General features: G+C 42.0%; 2 protein-coding genes across 3 annotated transcripts in view; one reads left to right on the forward strand and one right to left on the reverse strand.

Moving 5' to 3' along the window:
• Nucleotides 1–540: 540 nt before the first annotated feature.
• Nucleotides 541–15,793, reverse strand: DCUN1D5 (defective in cullin neddylation 1 domain containing 5). The gene is made up of 8 exons (XM_061991757.1): nucleotides 15,438–15,793; nucleotides 12,439–12,530; nucleotides 10,163–10,233; nucleotides 9,516–9,607; nucleotides 2,792–2,900; nucleotides 2,594–2,698; nucleotides 1,601–1,703; nucleotides 541–868 (listed from the first exon to the last, which is right to left on the reverse strand). Exons 1-8 carry the CDS (start codon nucleotides 15,521–15,523, stop codon nucleotides 813–815), a joined length of 714 nt encoding a protein of 237 aa, XP_061847741.1. The 5' UTR covers nucleotides 15,524–15,793; the 3' UTR covers nucleotides 541–812.
• A 1,044-nt stretch (nucleotides 15,794–16,837) lies between these two features.
• Nucleotides 16,838–23,530, forward strand: part of DYNC2H1 (dynein cytoplasmic 2 heavy chain 1) — a 158,126-nt gene continuing 151,433 nt past the window's right edge. For both annotated transcript variants that reach the window (XM_062020393.1, XM_062020394.1), the window contains exon 1: nucleotides 16,838–17,103. In XM_062020393.1, coding sequence (XP_061876377.1) covers nucleotides 16,909–17,103 — 195 coding nt within the window. In that variant the 5' untranslated portion in view covers nucleotides 16,838–16,908. The remainder of the gene's footprint in view (nucleotides 17,104–23,530) is intronic.

Genomic DNA, 23,530 nt, shown 5'->3' on the forward strand with positions numbered 1-23,530 from the left:
CTTTCCAGCTTTCCCCTTTAAAATATAAATTGCACTTTTTATACAAAGCAATCCAAAGACTAAATTGTAGTAAAAACTTGAAGCTGCCTTACTGTACCAAAGAGTATCTGGGTTCACCATCTGAAGTACAGGCGACTCTTTTTCAGGCATTCTGCATACAGAGCCATATGTTCTACACCTTTCTGCTTTAAAAGGGTCTGCCATTAAATGCAGTGCCACTGGGTGGGTACTGAACAAAAAACAAAAAAGAAAGAAGAAAAAAAAGTTTAAGGCCTTTATCTCCACAAGGAGCTGAAAACTGTGGCACAACCCATGACCAATACTTAATACACAAGTTAGCACACTCCCACACTCAGGGCTCCAAAAATCAGTCGCTCTTTCTAACGTTTGTCACACAAGACAATCATACCATCAGCAAGCAACAGTGCCAGTTAAGCATCTTTAAGGTCTTCAAAAATTCACAGCAAAGGGCACTTCTGAGAAAGATAATCTTAAAGATTTGGTTTTAAAAATAGACAACACACTCACATTCAAGGGACATTCTTCACTTTTAGGCCTTTGACACAAGTCTGAATCTTTATTGTTCTGAAATAAATGCTATAAACATAAGACTCAAAACAAGAACTCTGACTTTCAGTCTCAGAAGTGTGGTTCAATGCCCGTATCACATGTAACAAGAAAATGTCCTTAAAAAGGAAAAAAAAATACTGTACAGTCTTTCTCAAGAACAAAAATGCAATCCTTTGTTTTTCTCATTAGCTTGTGTACAGGCGGGCTCCAAAAAAAATTCTGCATTTTCTTTTGAATTCTCGCTATGACGCTTGACGAACTTTTTGCCATTCAACAAATTCATCCAGAAGTACAGGCCCTGGAAATGGATGAAACTTGGAGTTACATTTGCCACTGTCTTTCAAACATCATCTCTTAAAGTATGAAGGTTAAAACTATTGGTCTAGGTAACATCCACATCAATCCTATGGTCAAATACTTGTTAAGACTCAATCGAAGGGTGGCAAAAAGTGCACAAAAAACATTACACAGAACTATGGAAAAAAGTGTTCTTGACATCTGACAGGTGCACTGAACTGAACAGTAAGCATAAAACCGAGGTTTTATTGTAAACTGGCGTAACTAATTCCTTCTGTCTAGAGCTTTCATGGCTGCACATAATTAGAACAGACAAAAAAGGGACACCTAACGCAACTCAGTCATAGTATGACTATCAGTCAGATGTAGAGCTCAGCCTAAAGTACCAGCAGCTAGGCTACTTCAAACTAGAGTTTATTACACATTAGTATGTGTAAAATGGGAGTTTGCTGTTGATAATTCTATTTGCAAGTCTATAGTTTAATCTAGCAAGCAGCTTTACTAGATCCTTAACTGAATATAAGTTGGCTCAAGTACACAGTCATATCCCCCTGACACACTACCACAATTACCATCTGCAGTTTGAAGACAGATGGTTATCAGGACGGTATTTCTATGCATTGTTATAGAAGAAATATTTTATAGCTTATTGTTTCTGTTACAGAAATTTGTTTTATGTAAATTGAAAATATTGAAACAATAGTTGAATAAGGAAAATGTTATGAATACTTACATGCACCATCTTCATCGTAATTGCTAAGATCTGCATGGACAGTTCTGCTGAACTCCAGCACATTGTACCACTGATCCTTGTTCATAACTCTATACTTTGATTGCTAGGGAAAATAATTTCAGGACATTAAAATGTCAAATGACATTTGGTAACACTGGGTCTCATTTCTTATTTATCTCATTTTATCTTTGATGAAGATAAACTGTTGCTCTTAAGCAGCAATGTAATGGATAACAATAAATACTTTTTCCTCGCTTTCTCATTTAAAAAAAAAAATACTACGTATGTACATATTTCATAGTTCTGAAGCTACATGAAATAGTTTCTTAAAAGATGAGGGCAAGATCAAAATACCAGGGAATCAGGGAGTCACCACTCTTAAGTTTCAAGAAATAGTACTTCTTGTCTAGTCCTGAAGTGGGGCATACTTAGCTCAGATAGGATGAATTATTACAAAAATATTCATTTCTCCAGGGTACAGTACAGTATGACCATAAGGACATCTACTTTGCAACATTAGCACTGATTTGAGGACAGGGAATAGTCTGAAGCCTAGCATGCTCCAGAACTACTCACATCCATATTACTATGTTACTTGCAGCTTAGCTAGCCAAAATCTTCCAGAGACAGACAAGAGCCGAGACAAACAGATACATGCCTATCTCACACTGTATCTACACAAAGCAAACTTGAAATTCAACACAGGTACAGTTGAAGAGACTACAGAGCCTCTGTTATTTCCTTTAAAATTCACCTTGATAGTACAATTAAGATGAAATTGTTTGCCTTTGATAAGAGGAGGGGAGTGGGGCACAGGGAGGGAGAATAGGATCTGCAACACATACAAGAACACCACTGTTTCACAAGCACACTGAGCAAGAAAATAGTAGCCACATGGATACATTCTTGAGCAAAACAACACAAACTCTGAAATCTTTTCACAGAAAAGCCCAACTACTATGTCATCATTCAAAAAGTCAAGGAAACTTGTACCTCCAGGTATTGATAAAATACTGAAAACAGTGGCCAAGTTCTTCCAAGCAGAAGAGCTAACATGGATTTTGCAGTATCAATATCAAGACTTCGCTGGTCTTTATCCTAAGGTTCAATAAAGAAAACACAAAAACCACTCAAGTACAAGCTCATTGAATAATTAAAATAAGAACTTGTCTAACATTTCAGTAGTCTTACCCTTGCAAAATCAAAGGCATATCTGTAGATATTCTTAAAGGATGAAATGTCATTCAATTGCGACCGCAAGAAGTCAAATTTACTCTGTAACTTTTCTGTACAGTCACACCTTAAAATAAAGAAAAGCAAATGATGTTAGAAGCTCAAAACAAAATATTTGGATAATGAAAAAATGCAAAATGGAAAAAATTTAAATCCCTAATTGCAATCTTCAGATGTACAGAATAGTATGAAAGTGACTTAACACTGAACATGCTTCAACATCTGCAACTTACTGAAATGAGGACGTCTGACTTCTCTAAGTAACTTTTAAAAAATGTTATCAGCAACATTAACACAATGTCTGTACTTCTCAGCTAGTAGCCTCGTTGTGCCATATGCTACAATTTATATTCACACTAACTATTCAAGGTGCATTAAGGTGGTAAAGTCCAGATGTAAATAAGTTCTTTAGGACATATCTCTTTGAAAAAAAAAGAAACCTTGAACACACTTCAAGACTACATAGTTACTAGTATTAGAATTGAGAAGGCACTCTGCAAAATATACTAGTTGGCTTTTTTTTTTACGAGTGATAGATGGAAATTCTGATAAGCCTATCACCTTGGATCAGTCAGTAGCTATTCCACTGAAAACTCAGCCTGTATGAGAAAGTAGAGGTCTGCTAGCTGACAGGATAACCCTTTGGCAAAAATAACCCTTTAGCAGAAAAACACTTTTTTTCTAAGAAGAGCTAAGTATTTTACTTAGCAAGGACTTTTGTTTCCAAATAGAAAATGAGTTAAATTCACCAACGGCAGAAAAGAATTCAATTTACACATACTAATCCTCCAAGAAAGACCCAGAAGATGATTTGCTGTATCACATTTTATTCTTATAAAATAGCTGCCATGCTTAAAAAAAACCCAACTTATACTTCCACTTCGCCCTGGAACGTGGCTGACAGAAGCGATGTCTTCAGAAATGTGGATGCACATAGATACTTCCTTTGGCAGCATGTCCCCCTTCTGGAAGCTTGTCTCTGCGAGAGCACATCTGCATCTTTTAACAGTTGCCTCTGGACTGCTCAAAGCAGACAAAGGAGGGCCCGTCAGGAGTACAGCAGCAAGTTGTTGAGATGCTGTACCTTGATGCTGTACTTTGCCCATAGCCAAGACTTCCTGCTCCTCAGGTCTGGCAGCCTGTGAGTGCACATCTGTCTATCTGCCCCTCTCTGAGGCTGTGACAACAGAAATGTAGCAGTTCCAGCTAAATGGAGCCTTTTGCTATTGCTTGTCTCTAGCAGCATCTACCTAAAGCAGCACCAAGTCCTGGCCAAGATCAGTGTTAAGTAAATAAAACTATTTGCTAATCAGGCTGGATGTTCTGATGACAAGAACTAATGTATTTTGCAGTAAACAAGCATTAGGTTGAAAAGAAATCTTGATAAAAAACGTTTGGTAAATTCACTAAAAATAAAATGACTTCTTTTGATTTCAGCCATCTGATTTATCTATGTATTCTGTTATTTAACCCTCAAAACAATCTTATGCTATGCAACAAAGATATGTCATTTTATATGCGTATCTCTTCTATGAACAAACCTTCCTACCATTATTAACATTATCCTCTGCAATCTTCCTGTTTAACACCTAACTAAATGCCAACGCTGTTAGTGTACTAATGACAAACTACCTCAAGTGTGTTTACTACACATTTCTCATACCACAAATTTCACTATGTTAAATTTCTTACAAAACATTTTGTTAAAATTCTTTAAATAATAATAAATTTAAGTATAAAGCAAAGTTTCTGTTATTGGCTACTCTACTGTTGGCTGTACGTATTAAAGCAGAAGTGATTACCTTGAAAAAAGTCAAAGGCATCACAGACAGACAAGCACTGCCCTCTGAAGCCCAAGGCAGGGACATACCTCTGTTAAAGGGATTTATCACATTTCCACACCTGGCCACTGATGTTATTTGCACTACTGAGGTAAGGAGCTGTCAAACTCCTCTTTTAAAGAGATACAGCTGCTCGTGTGTCTGCACCATATACAAGATGACTGAGGTCACCCACATACTTAGAATGATCCTCCTAACAGTATTTTTTTTTAAATTGGAACAATCTTCTAATTAGCAGAGGTGAAGTAACACCAAATTCCTGTAGTGAGACTAGAAAAAGACAGGGTTTTTGAACTGCCTTTACTAAGACATAGCATTAAATAAGGTTACCTCAATATCAACACAACCAGACTAGCTTATTCTATTCAAATCCCAATATGTTTATTAAAAAATCCTTAAATTATCAGTACAAAAGCAGTTCTATTTTGACTTCTATTGAGGTAGAAAATTTGAGGTATAGCTACCACGGACAGAGTGATGATTCAGTAACTCCTACTTGAAGTATTTTAATGTTTTATATTTCATAATTATTCACATATGCTTGTATTTTATTAAAAATACTGTAAGATCAGTAAGATGTATACAAACGTTAAAACAAAAGCATTTAATGGTCACATATAAAGTAGTTTGAAGATCTTTTAATTTATAAGAGCTCCCCTGCTATCATCCAGCCTTCCAGATGGACATAAGGAAATGGTATCCATCCAGCTCATCCACTCTCTTCAAGCATTGAAACAGGACCTTCTGAAATTTATGTTCCATGGTATAACAGAAGCATACAGTGATCCAAGGAACTAATGGCTTAAGAGAGCAAAGGGATATATTTTCCCTGACCTGACATTGCTATAGTTTCACTATGTCAATTGATTTACAGGTCTGGAGATCAGAAACTGTTAAAATTCCACTACACAATGAAGTCTATACCGGCTTAAAAAAAAATAAAGCATTTACACTATGCTTTGTGTTGATCTCACGAACATTCACAGAAAGAAAAGGCAGTAACAAGCAAAAAGCCACTGGAAAAGCAGCTGATATTAGGCTACCATTAAAACCACCTCAAATAAGTTGTTTTTTACTAATAATTCTGCAAATAGCACAAAGTTACAAACCTGACTTTCCTGCCTCTCTTCTCTCATGGAGTTTCTTTTGCCCCTGAAAATGAAAGATCATGACCTTATCCTTCCCTCAGATGGAATCTAATTTGTCTCTCACCCCTTTACCTGGCCACACATTTTCAAAAATTGAACTTTAATTTAAAATTTGGCTCAAATTCCGGGGTTTTTGTTTTTGTTCCTAAACAGCCAAAGAGAATTATTCAGACAATACAGCTACTTACACCTCACTTCCTTACATGTTAAATTCTTTGTGTTGATCTAATTCAAACGATGACTTCTGTGGAGTTTAATAAAATCATTAATTGTAATCCCTTCACTTTCACTTTGTAACTAGATTTCCTTTTCTTTCACAGAATCTTATGGGCTAGAAGGGACCTTGAAAGATCATCTAGTCCAACCCCCTTCTTTGTAGGTCTGTAAAGCCTACAATTACCAAACACAGAGCATGCTTCTCCTTTAACTCAGATATGTAAATTAAACACTCAGCTCTTAAGTTATTCACTAACGGCTTTAAAGCAAATGTACATAAACAGTCACGTCCTGAGGGCTATTCATTTAATCCTAAGGAGGTGTCTAAAATAGCTGAAATAAATTGCCCAGTAGAGGTACTTGTTTCTCTGGTGACTACAAAAGGAGCTTGAGGCAATTAGATTTGAGTACCCAGCGTTCTTACGTATACACACACATAAATATATACACACACACATAAAGAGTAGAATTCACTCTTCCAACACTATATATGAGAAATCTCACTTTTGCAGTTTAATTCTCATAAGCAGCTACATAGTGCTTGATCCACGTTGATACCTTATCACAAATGCATTTTTCTCCTCTCCAAAGAGCACACTTCATCATATCACAAAACCACAGGCAAAAAGAATGCCACTTTCAAGATCCAGGCACCTAAATCTTGGCATCTAGCTGTAGATTAGATTTAGGTGTCTAAGCTTTAGGTGTTGCCATTTGTAGAGCTCTGGCCAACAAACCTCTAAGAGCAATTCAGGTCACCAGTCACTAGGTTTTAGGGCAAAGGATACCTCCTGAGGCTCCACTACATTGACGAGATCTCCGAAGACCGCAGTAAGTTTAAGAAATACAGCTCTTGCATATAAACCACACATTTAGGTGTCTTACTATGGAAACAAATTCTACTGAACCCTGCTCATGCAACTACCTTAAGTGACATTTCACATATTTTGAAATAAGAATGGTATAACATAACTCTGACTTAGAATATGCTTGTCATGGTTTGATGTGGAGTGCTTTAAGTAATGGGGAAGGGGCTGTAAAAAGTTGCTCAAAACTCTCCCCAGCTCTGAGCCAGACCCACTTCTGGGGCTGAGCCAGTTGGGCATCTCCACTTTTTAAGAAGCCAGAAGAGGAGGGTTCTTCCTGTTCCTTCATGTTCTGTCCTTCCATTTTTCCAGCTAGTGGTGGTGCAAGGAGTTGGAAGACAGAAAGAAGCAACCACACAGACCCCAAGGTCAGTGAGGGAAGAGAGGAAGAGTTGTGCTGTAGCAGAGACTCCTCTGCATCCTGTGGAAAGGAGTGGTAAAGCTGAGATTTGCCTGCACTTTGTTAAAGGCAGGAGGTTGTGTCCCATGTGAGGGACTCCACATTCACAGAAGTCATAGCTGCTGGGAAGAACCCACGTCAGAGAAGTTTGTTAAGCACTGTGGTCCTGGGGGAAGGACTCCGTATGGGAGCAGTGGAAGAATGTAAGGAGTGGAAGAATGAGAAGAGAGAAGCAGCAGAAACTATCTGTGAGAGACTGACCACATCCCCCATTCCCTGTCCCCTAGAGCCATTGACAGGGGAGGAGATAGAGATATGGGGAGCAGTGAGCTGAGTCCAGGAAGAAAGGTGGGATAGGGGAGGTAGATCTTAAAAGTTCTGGTTATAGTTTTCTCATCATCCTACTCTCTTTTTGCTTTTTGTTATGTTCTGTTTCTTGTAGGTAGCAGAATAAATTCTCCTACATTCTTTTCTAAGTCGAGTACTGGAGTCTATTTTGCCCAGAATCATAATTTGCAGCAAACCCTCCCTGCCCTTGTCTCAATCTACAACATCCTTGGTTATCTTTTTTTCCTCCCATCTCTCTGGGGACTCCGCCATCCTAAAGGAAGGTGAGGGTGAATGGGGGGCAGTGAGTAGGAGACTATTGTGGTGCTTCGTTGCTGGCTGGACAAATCCACAATGCTCTAGGCTTTTAATGCATTTTAATGTAATTCATGCAAAAATAATAAAAAGGCTCCAAAATGCTGTGCAAGAATGTAATAATACTCTATTGCTTTAAGAGCATAATATCTTTCTCCTTTAAAACTTGTCAAACCTTTCAAGAGAGGCTAGATTCTCCCAAATCTACAGTTTTACATTCTCTTTTTAAGCCAACAAATCTTCAATTCCTTTATATGAGTGTTGCTGCTTCATCCATCTGCTTAGTCTACAGACTGCTATTAGAGCACACCTAAGGGAAGCAACACATACAGGTTAACTGCTTTAGGCTTAGGCAAGTGCTCCCATCACAAGTCTGTTTACATAAAAAAAGCACAGCAGTACCATATTTTGTGTCTTAAACACATTTAGCCTACAACATGACCAGCTCTGTTTTTTTTTTTTTAAAAACAGATGATTCCTAATCATGGTAGATTTTTAGAAACAAAGTCTGTAATACTGTCTCTGAAAATGTGTATGATTTCATACATCTTTGTGCTCGTACTCAGCTAGACTGGCTGACTCTTGAGAGCTTCCATTGGGGCATAAAAATTAAGTACTTCAAAGAAGTGACCAAATTACATCCATTCACTGCATCTAATAATGAATGCACCCAGAAAATAGTCTCCACTGTTGCGAATGTCAGGCAATTCAATCATTACACCTCTTATTAAACTCAAGAGCTTCTGATAATCAAGGTGTCACTAGAACACCTGGTCCCAAATCAAGTTAAGGTTTTCACAAGACAGTCAGGCCAGAATCCCTTACTACATAGTCTGAAGCAACCAGAAGGGTTGCTAGTACAGTTTTCCAAACCAATTCACAGCTTCAACCATGCTGTAGCTGCAGCAGTAGCTCACTGACAATTTTAGTATTAAATGCAGTATCATAAAAAGTCACTCTTAAAACTTTCATTTCCTGTAAGTGGTTTTGTGAAAAATAAACAAAATGTGATAACTGAAAGCTGATTAGTATCCTGAAAGGAACAACCCCTTTAGGGAGACCACTATCTCATCTACAAACAGAAGCAGTTTGAGTTTATAAGTTGAAAGAGTTATTTAACCTAAACATTAAGCACTGCTTCTGACTCACATCAAATAAATAATATTAATATTCAAATTATTATCAATGCAGTTCTCATCTATAAAGCTTAGAAATCAGAAGAACATTCTAGAATACTAATGCTGAGCCATGCTTACAAGTATCTCCAGATGTCCTTCGTTGTGTCTGCTAACTAGAATGATATTTTAAAATTCTTTGTGAAAAAAAAAAACAGAAGCCACTAAAAAGCTGACTTATTAGGGTTGGACAAAACTTTATCATTTCAGTGAATTCATCAGATGTTGATGAACAACAGTTGCTGCTTCCAGTTGTTGACCAAGATCAGACTTAAAAAGCAAGGAGCTCCTGTGTCTTATTGCCAATGCAAAAAAAACCCGAGAGCAATGGTAATTAAGCTACTGGTACAAACACAAAATTAGAATATTCTATTATGTACATAAAAACACTTACTGTAATGAGGTCATTCCTTTTAACCATTCTTCCTTGGTAAAAAATCCCATGCTCTCAGCCTCTAGTTTCCAGGCTAAAACTAACATAATAATCTAGAGGGGGAAAAAAAACAAGGAGGGGGGAGGGGAGAAAAAGGAGTCGGCATGTAAGAAAAGTCCAATTTCTAGATGTTCAAGAAGAAAATTCTATGCATTCAAGCATTCTACAAATTGTTGTACATGCTTGCACTTGTTATTTGTTGCCATTTAAGAGTTCTGCAATGTGCAATCTTTCCTTTAATTGCAGTTTCTGAAAATAAAGCATTACTATAATAAACAAAAAGCCTCACACGCCAGCCATGCATAACTGATGTAGTCAGCTGAAACATCTTAGAACAGCTCCTAAAAGCAGGAAGATAAACAACTCTGATTACTGAAGCTGAGTTTTACACAGGGCTTAATAGAATCATAGAATGGTAGGGGTTGGAAGGGACCTTTAGAGATCATCTAGTCCAACCCCCCTGCAGAAGCAGGTCCACCTAGATCAGGTCACACGGGAATGTGTTCAGTGGGGTCTTGAAAACCTCCAGAGAAGGAGATTCCACAACCTCCCAATCTTATCCAATACATCCTTTTAAAGTGTTAATTAGTATCATGCAAGAAACCTACATTTTCAGGCTCAACACCAATGTCTTCACAGAACTTTTCCATTCCTTCAGGCCCCACAACTTCATCAGGACCTTAAAAACCAGAAAGAAACCAGACTGAAATTTAAGTAACATTTATTGCTCACAAGGGTTACACACAACAGTAATTAGGCTATGTTGCATACAAGCTTACTTTAAAAACACTGAAGCTACTGTTAAGTAGCTTTTATGTTAGAAGTTATTTTATCAACAACAAAAAAATGAATTCTATCTGAGCTACTACTACAGATAATACTCTTTCAACAGTGTTAACATGTTGGGTTTGCAGTAACACAAAAGAGGATGAATCTTCAAATAATGCAAAGTTAGTTTTATGACGCTGAGTAATATGAGGAGAGCGATAACAATAAATCAGAAAAATGCTAAGCATGTCAGTCATGAACAAAGCAGAAAAAGGGTTATGACAGCAATGAAAATAATTATTGTGGTCCTAATCAAGTGAAGTGTTATGCTGCCACTTTTCCATTTTTTTCACAAAGAATCTAAAAAGCAGCAAAATAGTGTATTTAAAGAACACACACACAGGCTACAACATTTTGTTTCTCTTAATCTCTCTGGTTTCAGTTATTGCTGCTAAAATAATCACAGAATCTCAAGGGCTGGAAGGGCTTGAAAGATCATCTAGTCCAACCCCCTGCCAGAGCAGGATCACCTAGAGTAGGTCACACAGGAACTCATCCAGGTGGGTTTGGAATGTCTCTGGAGAAGGCTTCACAACCCACCTGGGCAGCTGCAACCAAATTTTATTGGGAGGTCTGTTGACATGCTAATTTGATGTGTCTTGGATCGTTATGTTAACATTAATTTAGTGAATATGAACTCATGTAAGAAGTAAATAGTAGCTTTCAAAGCAATGTGCCATGTAAGGATTTTTTGGCAAATTTTGCTATTTATATACAGACAGAACAGTTCGCTTCCCCCCCCCGCCCCCTTCCCAATACTGGTCTTCGTCTGTATCTGCTGCTGTTATTGTCAGCAGAATTGAGTCTGGATAATGTATTTTGAATAATTATTCACTGTGAGACAAGAAGACAGGCAATAAAAACTACTGAAATAGCTACTTTTACAGGAAAATGTAACTGTCATCTAAGATTGTGAACCTCCTCCTCTCAAAAAATGTTGCAAAGAACATTTTACCTAGGTAAGGCAAAACACTGCCATCTGGTTTTGAGAAGCCCTTAGAACGTTTTAAAAAAATGCAAGGTTAAGTCATGGAGAGAAATACATACAAGGGTTGACTGGTAATGACAAGTATAAAGGTGAATCAGTGGTTTTGGCACTGAAATCGTATGTATATATATGTGCAGGTATCAGAAGAATATTAACCAAGAATTATGATCTTCTTCAGAAAAGGACTCTTTAATCCAAAAGAGTATGGCTCAAACCTAAATTAGAAAGCAGATTACTTGAACCAGTAGTTCATTACTATGTAATGATGGCAAGGAAAACATTAGCTCTGATAAATTTACTCAGATCAATTGCTGGCAGATAAATCATCTGCTTATTTCATACTGAGAACTGGCCACTCCTGAGTGTTAATCACCAATCAGTTATGATGGACTTCAAGTAGTGATTAGATGAGAAAAGAAATTAATAACTGTTTAAAGATCCTTAATTTCTAACTATATAATTAGGAAGTAAATGACAGTAACAGTCTAATAAATTCTACAAAATACACTGTCTATTCACTGAAAGCAGCTGTTATTTGGATAGCAATTATGAGTACAGCATTCACTTTTGAATAAAATATCCGTTATTTAGAATATAAAAAATGTTAGGACAGATTCTCAGATAGTAAAAACAGTATAAACATTTATTATTTCATGCTGTAAAACAGAAATCCTTTTCTTTCCAATTTGATTATAAACAAGATCTACTTGGATAAATAAACTTGTGTCTAAACTACCTCTTAATGTTCTGACTTCCACTAGCCCATTTCAAATTAAGAGGCAGAACCATTCAGTATAACCTGGTTCAAAACCACACTGTTCAACTCCATTTTAAAGAATGCCACAGGAAGTTACAAAGCAGAGAGTAGAGTAGAAAAAGTAAAAAAGAACAAATACTGAAAAGGTAATAGCAAAAGCTATACTAATTCAAGCAAATGTTGTAAGAAAGAAAACATGAGCATATTTTTCATGTCTTCATCAGAATTTAAAAAAAGCAAACAATATCTAATATACTCATTTGTTTTTTTTAAAAATATATAGTTTTAAATATGAATCCATTGCACATTACCTGCATATTCGTAAAACCAAGCCAGGCACTTTTTGCTTGAAAAATGTTCCTCTCCGCTTATTACTTTACCAGAGGCTTGTGATCTGCAATAGCTTAAAGAAACGTATCAATGATAAGTGTTATTTTAATATGAGAAAATGGAATTAATTTAAATGTAAATTACAAATTGTTAATTATTAGTTCAAATGATTTAAACCATTTCACAGACTCAGTATATATACACAGTCAAGCAGAATTTGTTAAAGAGCAACTGTCAGTCCCCCTATTTCAATACTTGTTGGAACACAAAGTTACCTTGAAATACCACTCTTTCAGGGCTCAATTTATTCCAACTATTACTTTTTCTGAAATGCAAAAGTACTGTTGTCTTGTAGACATTAAAGCAAAAAAGCTCACAGACAGACGGTAAAGAAATCACTACCGAGTAATTCAAACGCCTTATTATCTACTTATATTTACACATATAGGCATTTAAAGTTAGGTCTCTAATAAGCAGCATGATCTTCAGGAGTGCTGAATATGCACAGATCCCATTTAGGTCAACAGGAGCTGCAGAGTTCGACATATTTAAAAGTCAGGCTATTTATAGCAAAGCATCTAAATTTGGGAAGAAAACTTGGTCAAATTTGTTTACATTGTACATCTACATGAACATGTAACTAAGTATCTGTATATTCTACAGATGTTTGGTACACATACCAGATTAGTAATATGCAATCTAAGACTAAAGACTAACACTGCTCAGCATACAGAGTTTCCCCCCCCTCCACATTGTCTTCATTATGCAACACACAATAGGAAGTGAATGTTCGTAACTTATAATTTCTTAAAAGAATACACGTGAGAATTGACTTCTTCCAGTAAAAGCACCAGTCACATGAAAGCATCTTTAGTTAGTAAGGATTTGCAGCACCTTTTCAATATGCAGTCCTTCCAAGCACAAGTTATATACTTTCAGAACAAGCTAAGAGTATATCTAAGAATGAGGTGAAAGGTAACTGTATGAGAGGATTTAAAATTATGCAGCTCCTACACTGCAATTTAAAAATGAAAACGTCAAGCAGGGAAAGAATAGCTCAGTTCTGAAGGTGGTGAACACTTGATCTCCCATAGTTCATTTTGATCTTCACTGGAACAGAAAGCAACACTCTCTCCAAGGTGAACCCTCACGTACTGAATGCAGGAATTAAATATGTACTGCAGATAAGGATCCATTAAATTGACATTAAAAACACAAGTCCCCAGAAAGAAACAAAGTCATACAGTATGCTACTGTTTATTGGTTTTATCCAGTTGAACATACAGCCATTTGTAATCATTGGTTTTACTAAAGAATATTACCAACATATTTCTGTGTAAGAATGCTATGCTTAAAATACTTTCATAGCAAGTATTTTGTGATTTTCTCTCATTGTCATCATCATTTTTGCCCAATGACTACTAGTTTCCTGGGGGTTTTTTTGGTGGTGTGGTTTTTTTTTCCCCCTCTTGAAACACTTTCAAAAGATATACTTTTTTTTTAATTGAAGTCATCAAAATTTTTGTCAGCAGGGTTCAGGAAAAATGAACTGAAACTGGAACAGATGAAGAGAAGAGTGGTGATGAGCAAGGAAACTGAAAATCAGTTTTTCAAGCCAGACGAAGGTAGCCTGTTTAATTTAACAAAAACTGTGAGAAAAGAGAAGCACTTACTCTAAACACACTATGAGGCAGAACCATGAGCAAGGAGCATTACATAAAGGATAATACAGGCACAGGAATGATTGTTAACTGGCTAGAAATAAATTTAGACTGAAACTAACAGATCATGACCACAAAGAGCAAACCCTGGAATAGTTATCCAAAATGAACAATCAAAATAAAATAAAAGTCTGAGTACTTCTAAGCTCAAGCTTGGTCAGCCTGTGAGAAAGGCCACAGTTTCTTGCAATAGCCATTTCCCTAGTGTTGATTTCTTAAGTCCTTTGTATTCTATGTCCTCAGGATGTTTGTCATAACTACTGGTTTACTGACATACTTGAGTTGTAATAGATGAAGGCATGCAGTTACTTTAGGGAAGCCACATGGGAAGCTCCTACCACACCATATTAATGGTTTATCATTCTAATGGTAATTTTCAGGCCTAAGTGGTCTTTTTATGGTAGTAAATAATCAATACGCTTCAGACTCCTGTATTTATTACAAAAATCTTTCCTGATTTTGTTTTGACACTGCTGACCTCTCCTTCCATTTCACTGAAAAAAAAAAAAGATATGATTTAACGTAGACACCCTACATATTGGTCATGTTAAGCTGAGGAGAGCTGCCTACCCGAGGTAAAAGGTTAGAACAAGAGGAAATGGCCTGAAGTTGCACCAGGGAAGGTTTAGATTAGACATTAGAAGGAACTTTTTCACTGAGAGGGTTGTTAAGCATTGGAATGGACTGCTCAGGGAGGTGTTGGAGATATTTAAAAAAAATACATAGAAGAGGTGCTGAGAGACATGTTTTAGTGCTAGGCTTGGTAGTGTGAAGTCAGTATTTGGACTTGATGATCTTAAAGGTCTTTCCAACCTAAGTGATTCTATGATTTTACGATTCTATGAATATGGGGACAAATACTGGAACTGGCCCAGCAAAACCTGCAGTAAAGAGGTGCAGCCCAGAACGTTTCTCACCCGAGTGTGAAGGAGTCAGAGGCAGCCGCTGCGGCCCCGGCGTGCCTCCCGCACCAGTACATCCCGCCGCGGGACGTGCCCGCGAGCACGGGGCCGCCCGGCCCTGTGGCGCCCCTCGCCTCCGACGCGCCCCCCGGCCGCCGCACAAAGGAACGCCGGGGGCACGCGGTGCGGTGCGGAGCCGCTGCACGGCCAGGGCCACCTGCCCCTCCCCCTCCCGCCCGCAGACGGCCCCGCAGCCGCCCGCCCGGGACGTGACAACCGGCAACGGCCGCCGGCACCGCCGCGGGCCCGGCCCGGCCCGCACGCCGCTGCCCGCCGGGCGGTGCCGCGAGACGGTACCTGCCGAGTTTACATTTCTTGAGGCCGGTGTCCTCCGCCACCGCAGCCGCCGACCCCGAGGACTTCCTCTTCTTCTTCACCGGCATCGTCCTGCCTCGGGGCGGGGACTGCCCCGCTGCCGGGGCCCGCGGCCGAGGTTTCCCCCGGGCTCACCGCCCCCCGGCGCCTCCCGAGACCGGCAGCGAAGGGGTGAGCGGAGCCCCGTCCTGCCCGGCCCCTCCCCACCCCTGCCGCCTCGCCGCGCAGGCTCGCCCGCCCGCCGCACCAGTCCCAGGGGTGGGTGTCGCGCCCGCAGCGGGAGAGGGGAACCGGGCGCTAACGGCTGCTCAGGGAACGGCGAGCGACCCGGACACAGACACCGCTGAGCAGGAAGTGACCGCGCCGCCAGAGCCCCGCCTCCGGGCGGGTAGGGCTGGGCTCGCGCCCTTCCCGTGTCGAGGCTCCGCCCGCGCGCCGTGCGCAGCGTGCGCCGGGGGACGGGGGCGCTTGGCCGCTGCGGCGCCTGCTGCCAGCGCGGTAACGTGGGGAGGCGCGAGCCCTTTGCTGCTGGCGGCACGCAGCGAGGCTGATCCGCTGCCTGTGCGGAGCCGCAAGAGCGGGGAGCGGCTGATGGCCGAGTTAACCGCCAGTGAGGGAAGGAGACGTGTTTGTTTTCCGTAAAGACCCCCTTGGTTGGAGGAAAGGGCTGTGGCGGCGGCGCTGGCGGACACTGAACGATGGGCCGGTGCGAGCCCGCGCTGGCTGGCGAAGCGGTGAGGCCGGTGGCCGATCCGCCGTAGGCACCGCCAGCCAGTCCGCGCAGCGCTGCTGCATGAAGCACAAGTGGTATCGCCTCTGCACACTCCTGCACACTGCCCGTCGCCGCTTGTCCCACGCAGCCAGCCCTCGGAGCCTCGGCTACCTTGAGAAGCCGGGGGCTGTGTGTGTGGGGTGTCCCTGAGGCGGCTCCCAGCTGCTGCTGGCAGGTGTCAGGAAGCCCTGAGCGCTCGCCGCTGCCGCAGCTGGGGCTGCCATCCGGCTCTGCCTTGCGGCACCGGAGCAGCGCAAGCCCCCGGGCCGCTGGTTCGCTAAGTGCTGTGCCGGGGAGGGAGAGTGAAGCCGCCGCAGAGCCGCGGTGCCGTGACGCCGCTGGAGGTGCCGTTCCCGTCTCGGGCGGCGCGGGGCGGCCTGCAGAGGGCGCGCGCCGCCCTTCCCGGCGCGCTCCCTGATTACCGAGCGCCTCGATCGCCGCCTGGCCCGTCGCTGCTCCGAGCAAGCTCGCGAGCTTCCCAGCGCAGCCATGTTCGGTCACCATAGTGACGGGTCTTGGCAACGTAGCGACGCCGGGAGGCCTCGGGCCTCGTCCCGCGCCCGGGCGTGAGCCGCCGTCCTTCCCGCCGCCCGCCCTTTGGGTCTTCTCCCGTTAGCCCTCCCGCTACTCCCGTGGGGTTCTGGATCCACCCCCGCCTCGGTCCTGCGTGGTCCTGCCAGCATGGCCGGGGTGGCAGACAAGAGGAAGCGGTTTATTTCTGCTACGGCTGCGAACTACTTCGGAGTGGATCCAGCTGTGGATACTGCTGCCCCGGCCCTCCACTCCTGTCCGGAGCTGACCAACTTCCTCGATGACGGGAATGAGTTCCTCCTCGTTGTGCAGCGCTCGGGCACGCAGCTCACCGCGTCCAACAAGGTACGGTGGTGGCCGGCACCTGCGGGTCCGGCGTGTCCTCCGCGTCGCGATGTGCGAGTGGCGATGCACAGCCTGGTGTCCAGCCCAGGTTCAGTGCTCATAAAACGCTGGTACCTGATGTGGGAGACATCTTCCTATTGCAAATACCTATGCTGGTCTCAGTGTCTGCTGCATAAAGTACTTGCTCAAGAGTCTGTGAACCATGGCCAGCTGCGGGATGTACTTGTTAGTTGTTTCTGCCCATACTGATATGTAGTTTTACTGTGCTGTGTATTTCTGCTGTGTGAATGTAATGTGTAGGCACAGACGTAGCTTGGACCAGCCAGCTTGAATAAAGATGGTAGGGATAAGTTAATGCAGCTGGCATGCTACTTCAGAAACAGGTGCTGCAAGTTAATCAATTGGGCCCTGGGTGATCTCATGGGCAGAAGCAGCATATAAGGAGGTAGCTAGCAAAGGAAGGGTGGCTTCGAGTCAACTCTGGTGGTTGTACTGTGTTGCCCCTGTACGTCTCTGCACGTGCATTACTTAGACCCTCTACGTCTTTGAGTGATTATTGCCTTCACAACAACAACATTTGGTGACCCCGACGTGATTCGCTGAATCGGTTGGATCAAGAACCCTCGGCAGAAAAGCACTTGGATTTCTGCTGGAAAAGGCAAGTAATCTGAGCAAACTGATATAATGGGAAAAATGCTAAGCAAAGAGGAAAGTCCTATTGACACCCTCCAGCATATCCTTGCGGAAAAAGGATTCAATTATGAAAGAGAGCCTTTGCTAAGGCTTGTAAGATGGGGACAGGAGGTAGGTCTCTTTGCTTCCCCCCAAGAAGTATATGAAAAAGGACACTGGGAAAAGCTAGGAGACATGTTGAATAATGCTATTGGCTTGTGTAAATTGGTATCATCCATTATACACCAGCTAGAAGCTGAGCGTGCTGCCGCTGCTGCCATGAAAGCAGAAGCTGCTGCACCATCTGCGTTCCCAGTGGATGCTAAAAGATTCTTTGGAGGTGGTGACTTTATAGTGCCATCGGCTCCACCTCTAGAAGAAAATACTCAGAGATTCTTCGGAGGGGATAATGTTGTAATACCCTCGGCTCCACCTCTGGAAGAGGAGAGCATGGATGTGAGCCCACCTCCCCCAGAACCCCCTAGAGCACCGTTCCAGGAGCCGAATACACACATTGCTTCTCCTCCCCTCCCACCCACCCTTCACCATCCTGCCCCATCCCACCCTTCTGCTATACCTGAAGGAGTACCTAACAGAGAACGGAAGGTACGTTTTACAAATGATATGCCGTTGCCCCTGAGCTCATCAATCCCTGAGTGTATTCCTCTGCCATCATCACCCCCAACTTCTAGTGAAGATCAACAAAGACAATTATTAAAGGAAGAGTTAATACAACATGGAGAAGATATGAAACACACTTTGGCCCAGCTGGAGGAACTGATAGAAAAACCAAAAGCAACAGCTAATCAGCTGTTGGAACGAATTAATGAATTAACCAAAACAAAGATTAAAGTTTCATCCTCACAGGTACTCAGAGATCCTCGTCCAGATGATTATGATCCGGCTAAGAAATGGAGAGGCCTCATACGTGATGCGGTAATCGAAGGCGAATTTATTCCGCAAGCCTTTCCAGTAATAACAGCACAAAGAAAACGACAATGGGCACCTTTAGATTGGAAATTGGTAAGAGAAGGCCAGAAAGCAGTAATGCAATATGGCTTGTCCAACCCATACGTTCAGACATTACTAGATCATATTTTTGCCAGTGGGTTAATGACTCCATTTGACTGCCGGAAGCTTGCAGAAACTTTCCTGAAGCCCACTCAGGTATTATTATGGGAGTCTGAATGGGAAAAAAGAGTTGATCTGACGGTGGTGGAAAACATGGACTTACAACAGGGAGATCCGCGGCGAGTCGTCACAGCAGACATGATGCTGGGTAAAGGAGCATTCGCTGATCCTCAGGTACAAGCCCGGCTGCATGAAGCTATCTTGCAGCAAACACAGACACTGGCACGTCAAGCATTTAAGATTGTTCCTGATATGGGGGTGCCAGTTCCCTCATATACAACTATTATTCAAAAACCTAATGAGCCTTTCATGACCTTCTTAGACCGCCTAAGAGCAGCTCTGGATCGTATACCAAACATGTCGGCTGAAGTAAAGGCGGAAATAGGATTACACTTAGCAGTTGCTAACGCTAATCATGACTGCAAAAAGATCCTGCAGGCTCTCCCGCGGACAGCAACTTTGGTCGACATGATAGAAGCCTGCTCTAGGGTAGGATCGTCAGCACATTTAGCTGAGGCAATGGCAACAGCATTGAAACCTTTAGTTCAAGCCCACAAAGGAGATCGGAGGCCAAAGTGCTTTAACTGTGGAAAAATAGGACACGTGAAAAATCAATGTCGGTCCAGACCATTGGTATGGACAAACAGCTCCGCCAGGCCATCTGGGTCCAATGGCAGATTTCATGGTAATTGTTACAGATGTGGCAAGTTTGGCCATAGAGCCACTGAGTGCCGCTCTCGAGTGGCCAGACATACAATGCCTAAGGGAAACGGGTTGACGAGCGCAAAAAGGGCGAGCGCGATGACACAAAAACGCCCTTCAACACCAAGAGCTGCCTGGATGGCCTCAGATCAGCCACTGCAGGAAGCGCAGGAGTGGATGTGGAAACAGCAGTAGATGTAACCATCCACAACACAGAGGTAACAATTATCTCCTCTAACGTTAATGGACCCCTTGGCTATGGATTAAGCGCTTTGCTTTTAGGACGGTCATCGGCCTCTCGACAGGGTATTTTTGTGCTCCCCGGTGTAATTGATGCAGACTATGAAGGAAATATTGGAATAATGGTTAAAGTTTGGCAGCCACCAGTTCATATACCTAAAGGAACTAAAATAGCGCAATTAGTTCCTTTCAGAGCTAAAGTTCCTTTCGCAGGAAGTCGTAAGCGTCGAGACGGTGGTTTTGGATCCACTGGAGTACCTGAGGTAAGACTGGCGGTGCCGCTTTCACAGGGAAAGCCCACTCAGACGGTTGTATTCCAACATCCAAATGGTGAACACATGGTTGGGTACAACACATTACTGGATACGGGAGCAGATGTTACTATTGTGCCATTATCCTATTGGCCAAAAAGCTGGCCTTTAGAGAATTTAGACACCCCTGTTGTTGGAGTAGGAGGAATACAGATGACAAAAATTAGCACAGACCTGATTTCGGTATGTATACAGGGCGAAGAGAATAGATGTGTGCAAATTAGGCCCTATGTAATGAATACTTCAGTTTGGCTTTTGGGTAGAGATGCCTTAAGCCAAATGGGCTTTCGTTTGTCAAATGAAAATTTTTAATGGCGGCCATTGATGGGCGACCAATCCTGAAGTTAACCTGGCTAACAGATAAACCAGTTTGGATTGATCAATGGCCGCTAAGCAAAGAAAAGCTCGCCCACATTCATGAATTAGTAAATGAACAACTAGAGAAGGGTCATATTAAACCATCCACCAGTCCATGGAATACACCAATTTTTACTATCCCTAAAAAATCAGGGAAGTGGAGGCTGTTACATGATTTAAGAGCTGTTAATGCAGTGATGCAGGACATGGGTGCTTTACAGCCAGGATTACCCTCTCCTGCAATGCTTCCAAAAGAGTGGCCCCTGTTGGTGATTGACTTAAAGGACTGCTTTTTCACAATTCCCTTACATGAGGATGACAGTGAGAAGTTTGCCTTTACAGTACCATCGATTAACAAACAAGAGCCAGCAAAACGATATCAATGGACTGTTTTACCTCAGGGAATGAAGAACTCACCAACTATTTGTCAAACTTATGTTGCCTGGGCGCTGGCACCTCTGCGCAAAAAATACCCTCGTGTCTTATTTTACCATTATATGGATGATATCTTGATTGCAGGGAAAGGCCTGGACCAGCATCTCATTCTACAAGAAGTGAACCGACAGTTAAGCATCTCCGGGTTGGTGATCGCGCCAGAGAAGGTACAAATGCACGCCTCTTGGAAATATTTAGGTAATATTATCACTGATGCGCGCATTTATCCTCAGAAGGTGGCAATTAAAACAGATATTGCTAACTTAACAGACGTTCAAAAGCTGATAGGTGATATCCAATGGGTACGAACCATATGTGGTATCACAAATGAGGATCTTGCGCCACTAATGCCTTTGTTAAAGGGCTCAGTAGAGGCTGATAGTGCGCGAAGACTGTCTCGGCAGCAAATCCAAGCAATAGAAAAAATAGGAAGCAAGATAGTCAATAACTACAGTCACCGATATGATCCTGACTTGTCAATTAACATTGCTGTGATAAGTCAAAACCAGCATGTAATGGCAATCTTGATGCAATGGGATTCAGTAGCGAAAGACCCATTGAGGATCTTGGAGTGGATATTTTTGCCATATAATTTACAAAAAACAATTACCACAAGGCTTGAGGCAATTGCAAAAATAATAGTTAAGGCCAGGAAACGTCTGCTGGAAATAGCAGGGATTGAGGCAGACATCATTTTCGTTCCTCTCACAGATGAGTTCTTGAACTGGGCACTGCAACAATCTGATGAATTACAGTGGGCCTTATTGTCATATCCAGGAACTATAAATAATCATTATCCGGCCCATAAATTGTTCTCTGTTAAATTTCAAATGGAAGACCGGCCGTTGAGATCAGCAGTACCCGTTAAAGGCCTGACTGTTTTTACCGACGCCAGTAAGATCCAAGCCAAAGCAGGAGTGGTTTGGTGGGAAAATGGAAAATGGCAAAATCTAACTGTCCACTCCCCAGGCAGTTCAGTTCAACTGCTGGAACTGATGGCTGTAGTTAAAACTTTTGAGAAATGGTCAGACGTCCCATTAAACATCATCTCCGATTCCCTCTATGTGGTCGATGCTGTCACTCGATTAGAGAGAGCGCTGTTGAAAGAAATCTCTAATCAGAATCTGTATAACTTATTTCTGCGACTCTGGCATCAGATAAATGAACGGCAAACTGCTTATTATATTGGACATATTCGAAGCCATTCGGGCTTAAAAGATGGCCTATCAGTTGGCAATGAAATTGTTGACAGGATAGTGGCAGCTCCTTTATTGATACCTACGGGGCCAATAATTGACAAATTTTCTCAAGCCCGAAGATCGCACGATTTTTTTCATCAAAGTGCGAAAATGCTGGCGAAGCAGTTTGACCTGACTATATCGGACGCTCAGGGTATTGTTTCCACGTGCCCTGCATGCCAGAATCAGATCGGCCTAGGAGTAGGAGTCAATCCCAGGGGTCTGGCACCATTAGGTATATGGCAATCAGATATCACTGTCTATGCTCCTTTTGGGCGATTTAAACGTATACATGTTACTATTGATACTTATTCAGCCATGGTTTGGGCCACAGCCTTAACCAGTGACAGTTCTCGAGACGTCATAAGACATTGGAGGAGTTGCTTTGCTGTCCTTGGTGTTCCAAGAGAGATAAAAACTGATAATGGCTCGGGATACATAGCCAGTAAAACACGTAAGTTTCTAAACTTATGGGGTGTTAAACATACTACTGGTATCCCAGGAAATTCCACCGGTCAAGCCATTATTGAACGGACACATCAAACCTTAAAAGGCCTTCTAGAAAAACAAAAAACGGGGGAAGAGGGGGTGAGTCCTCAAGACAGACTAATGAAAGCCCTTTATACAATGAATCATCTCAGAATTGTGGCAAACCGGAATGAACCACCGGCATTAACACACTTTGCCCAAATGAGTCGGGATTTGGATTTTACTGACAAACCTAAAGTTTGGTATAAGAATCCCACTACTGGAGAGTGGCAAGGACCTGCAGATCTGTTAACGTGGGGAAGAGGCTATGCTTGTGTCATTACAGATCAAGGTCCCCGATGGATTCCGGCAAAATGGATCAAGCCACATCAACAGAAAGGACTTAACTGTAAGACCAATGGAAAAAACAATCTTGAGGAAAGAACCAAGTGATCCACCCTCAATCCATCACTCTATTAAAATGTAAACCCTCGCAACTGTGGCACCACTTAGGCTGCTGTAAATTCCTTCAGCTATAAAAGAATTAAAGAACTTAAGATGACCAACAGATGAAGAGATACTTCCATCTTATTGATAATGCTCACAGATCAGCATGCTAAAGGATCTGAAGAAAAGTCCAGAACTACATCAGGAAAAAGAAATATCAGTGGAGCTACCAAGACCTCATCCCTTCCTGCCAGTGTGCGTCCCTCCTACCAACACATATCAGATTGTTTATTTTGACTTTATGGATTTCTGTATTGTTCAGCGATGTAGCTGTTATTGACCTTTTGTTGTAAACTCATGGCCATGGGTAAAAATATTTATGTTTTCTTCATGTACCTTTAATTCTGAAATGTGTTGCTAAAGGCT

Source organism: Colius striatus, chromosome 1 (genome assembly GCF_028858725.1).
Source record: "Colius striatus isolate bColStr4 chromosome 1, bColStr4.1.hap1, whole genome shotgun sequence".
NCBI lineage: Eukaryota > Metazoa > Chordata > Aves > Coliiformes > Coliidae > Colius > Colius striatus.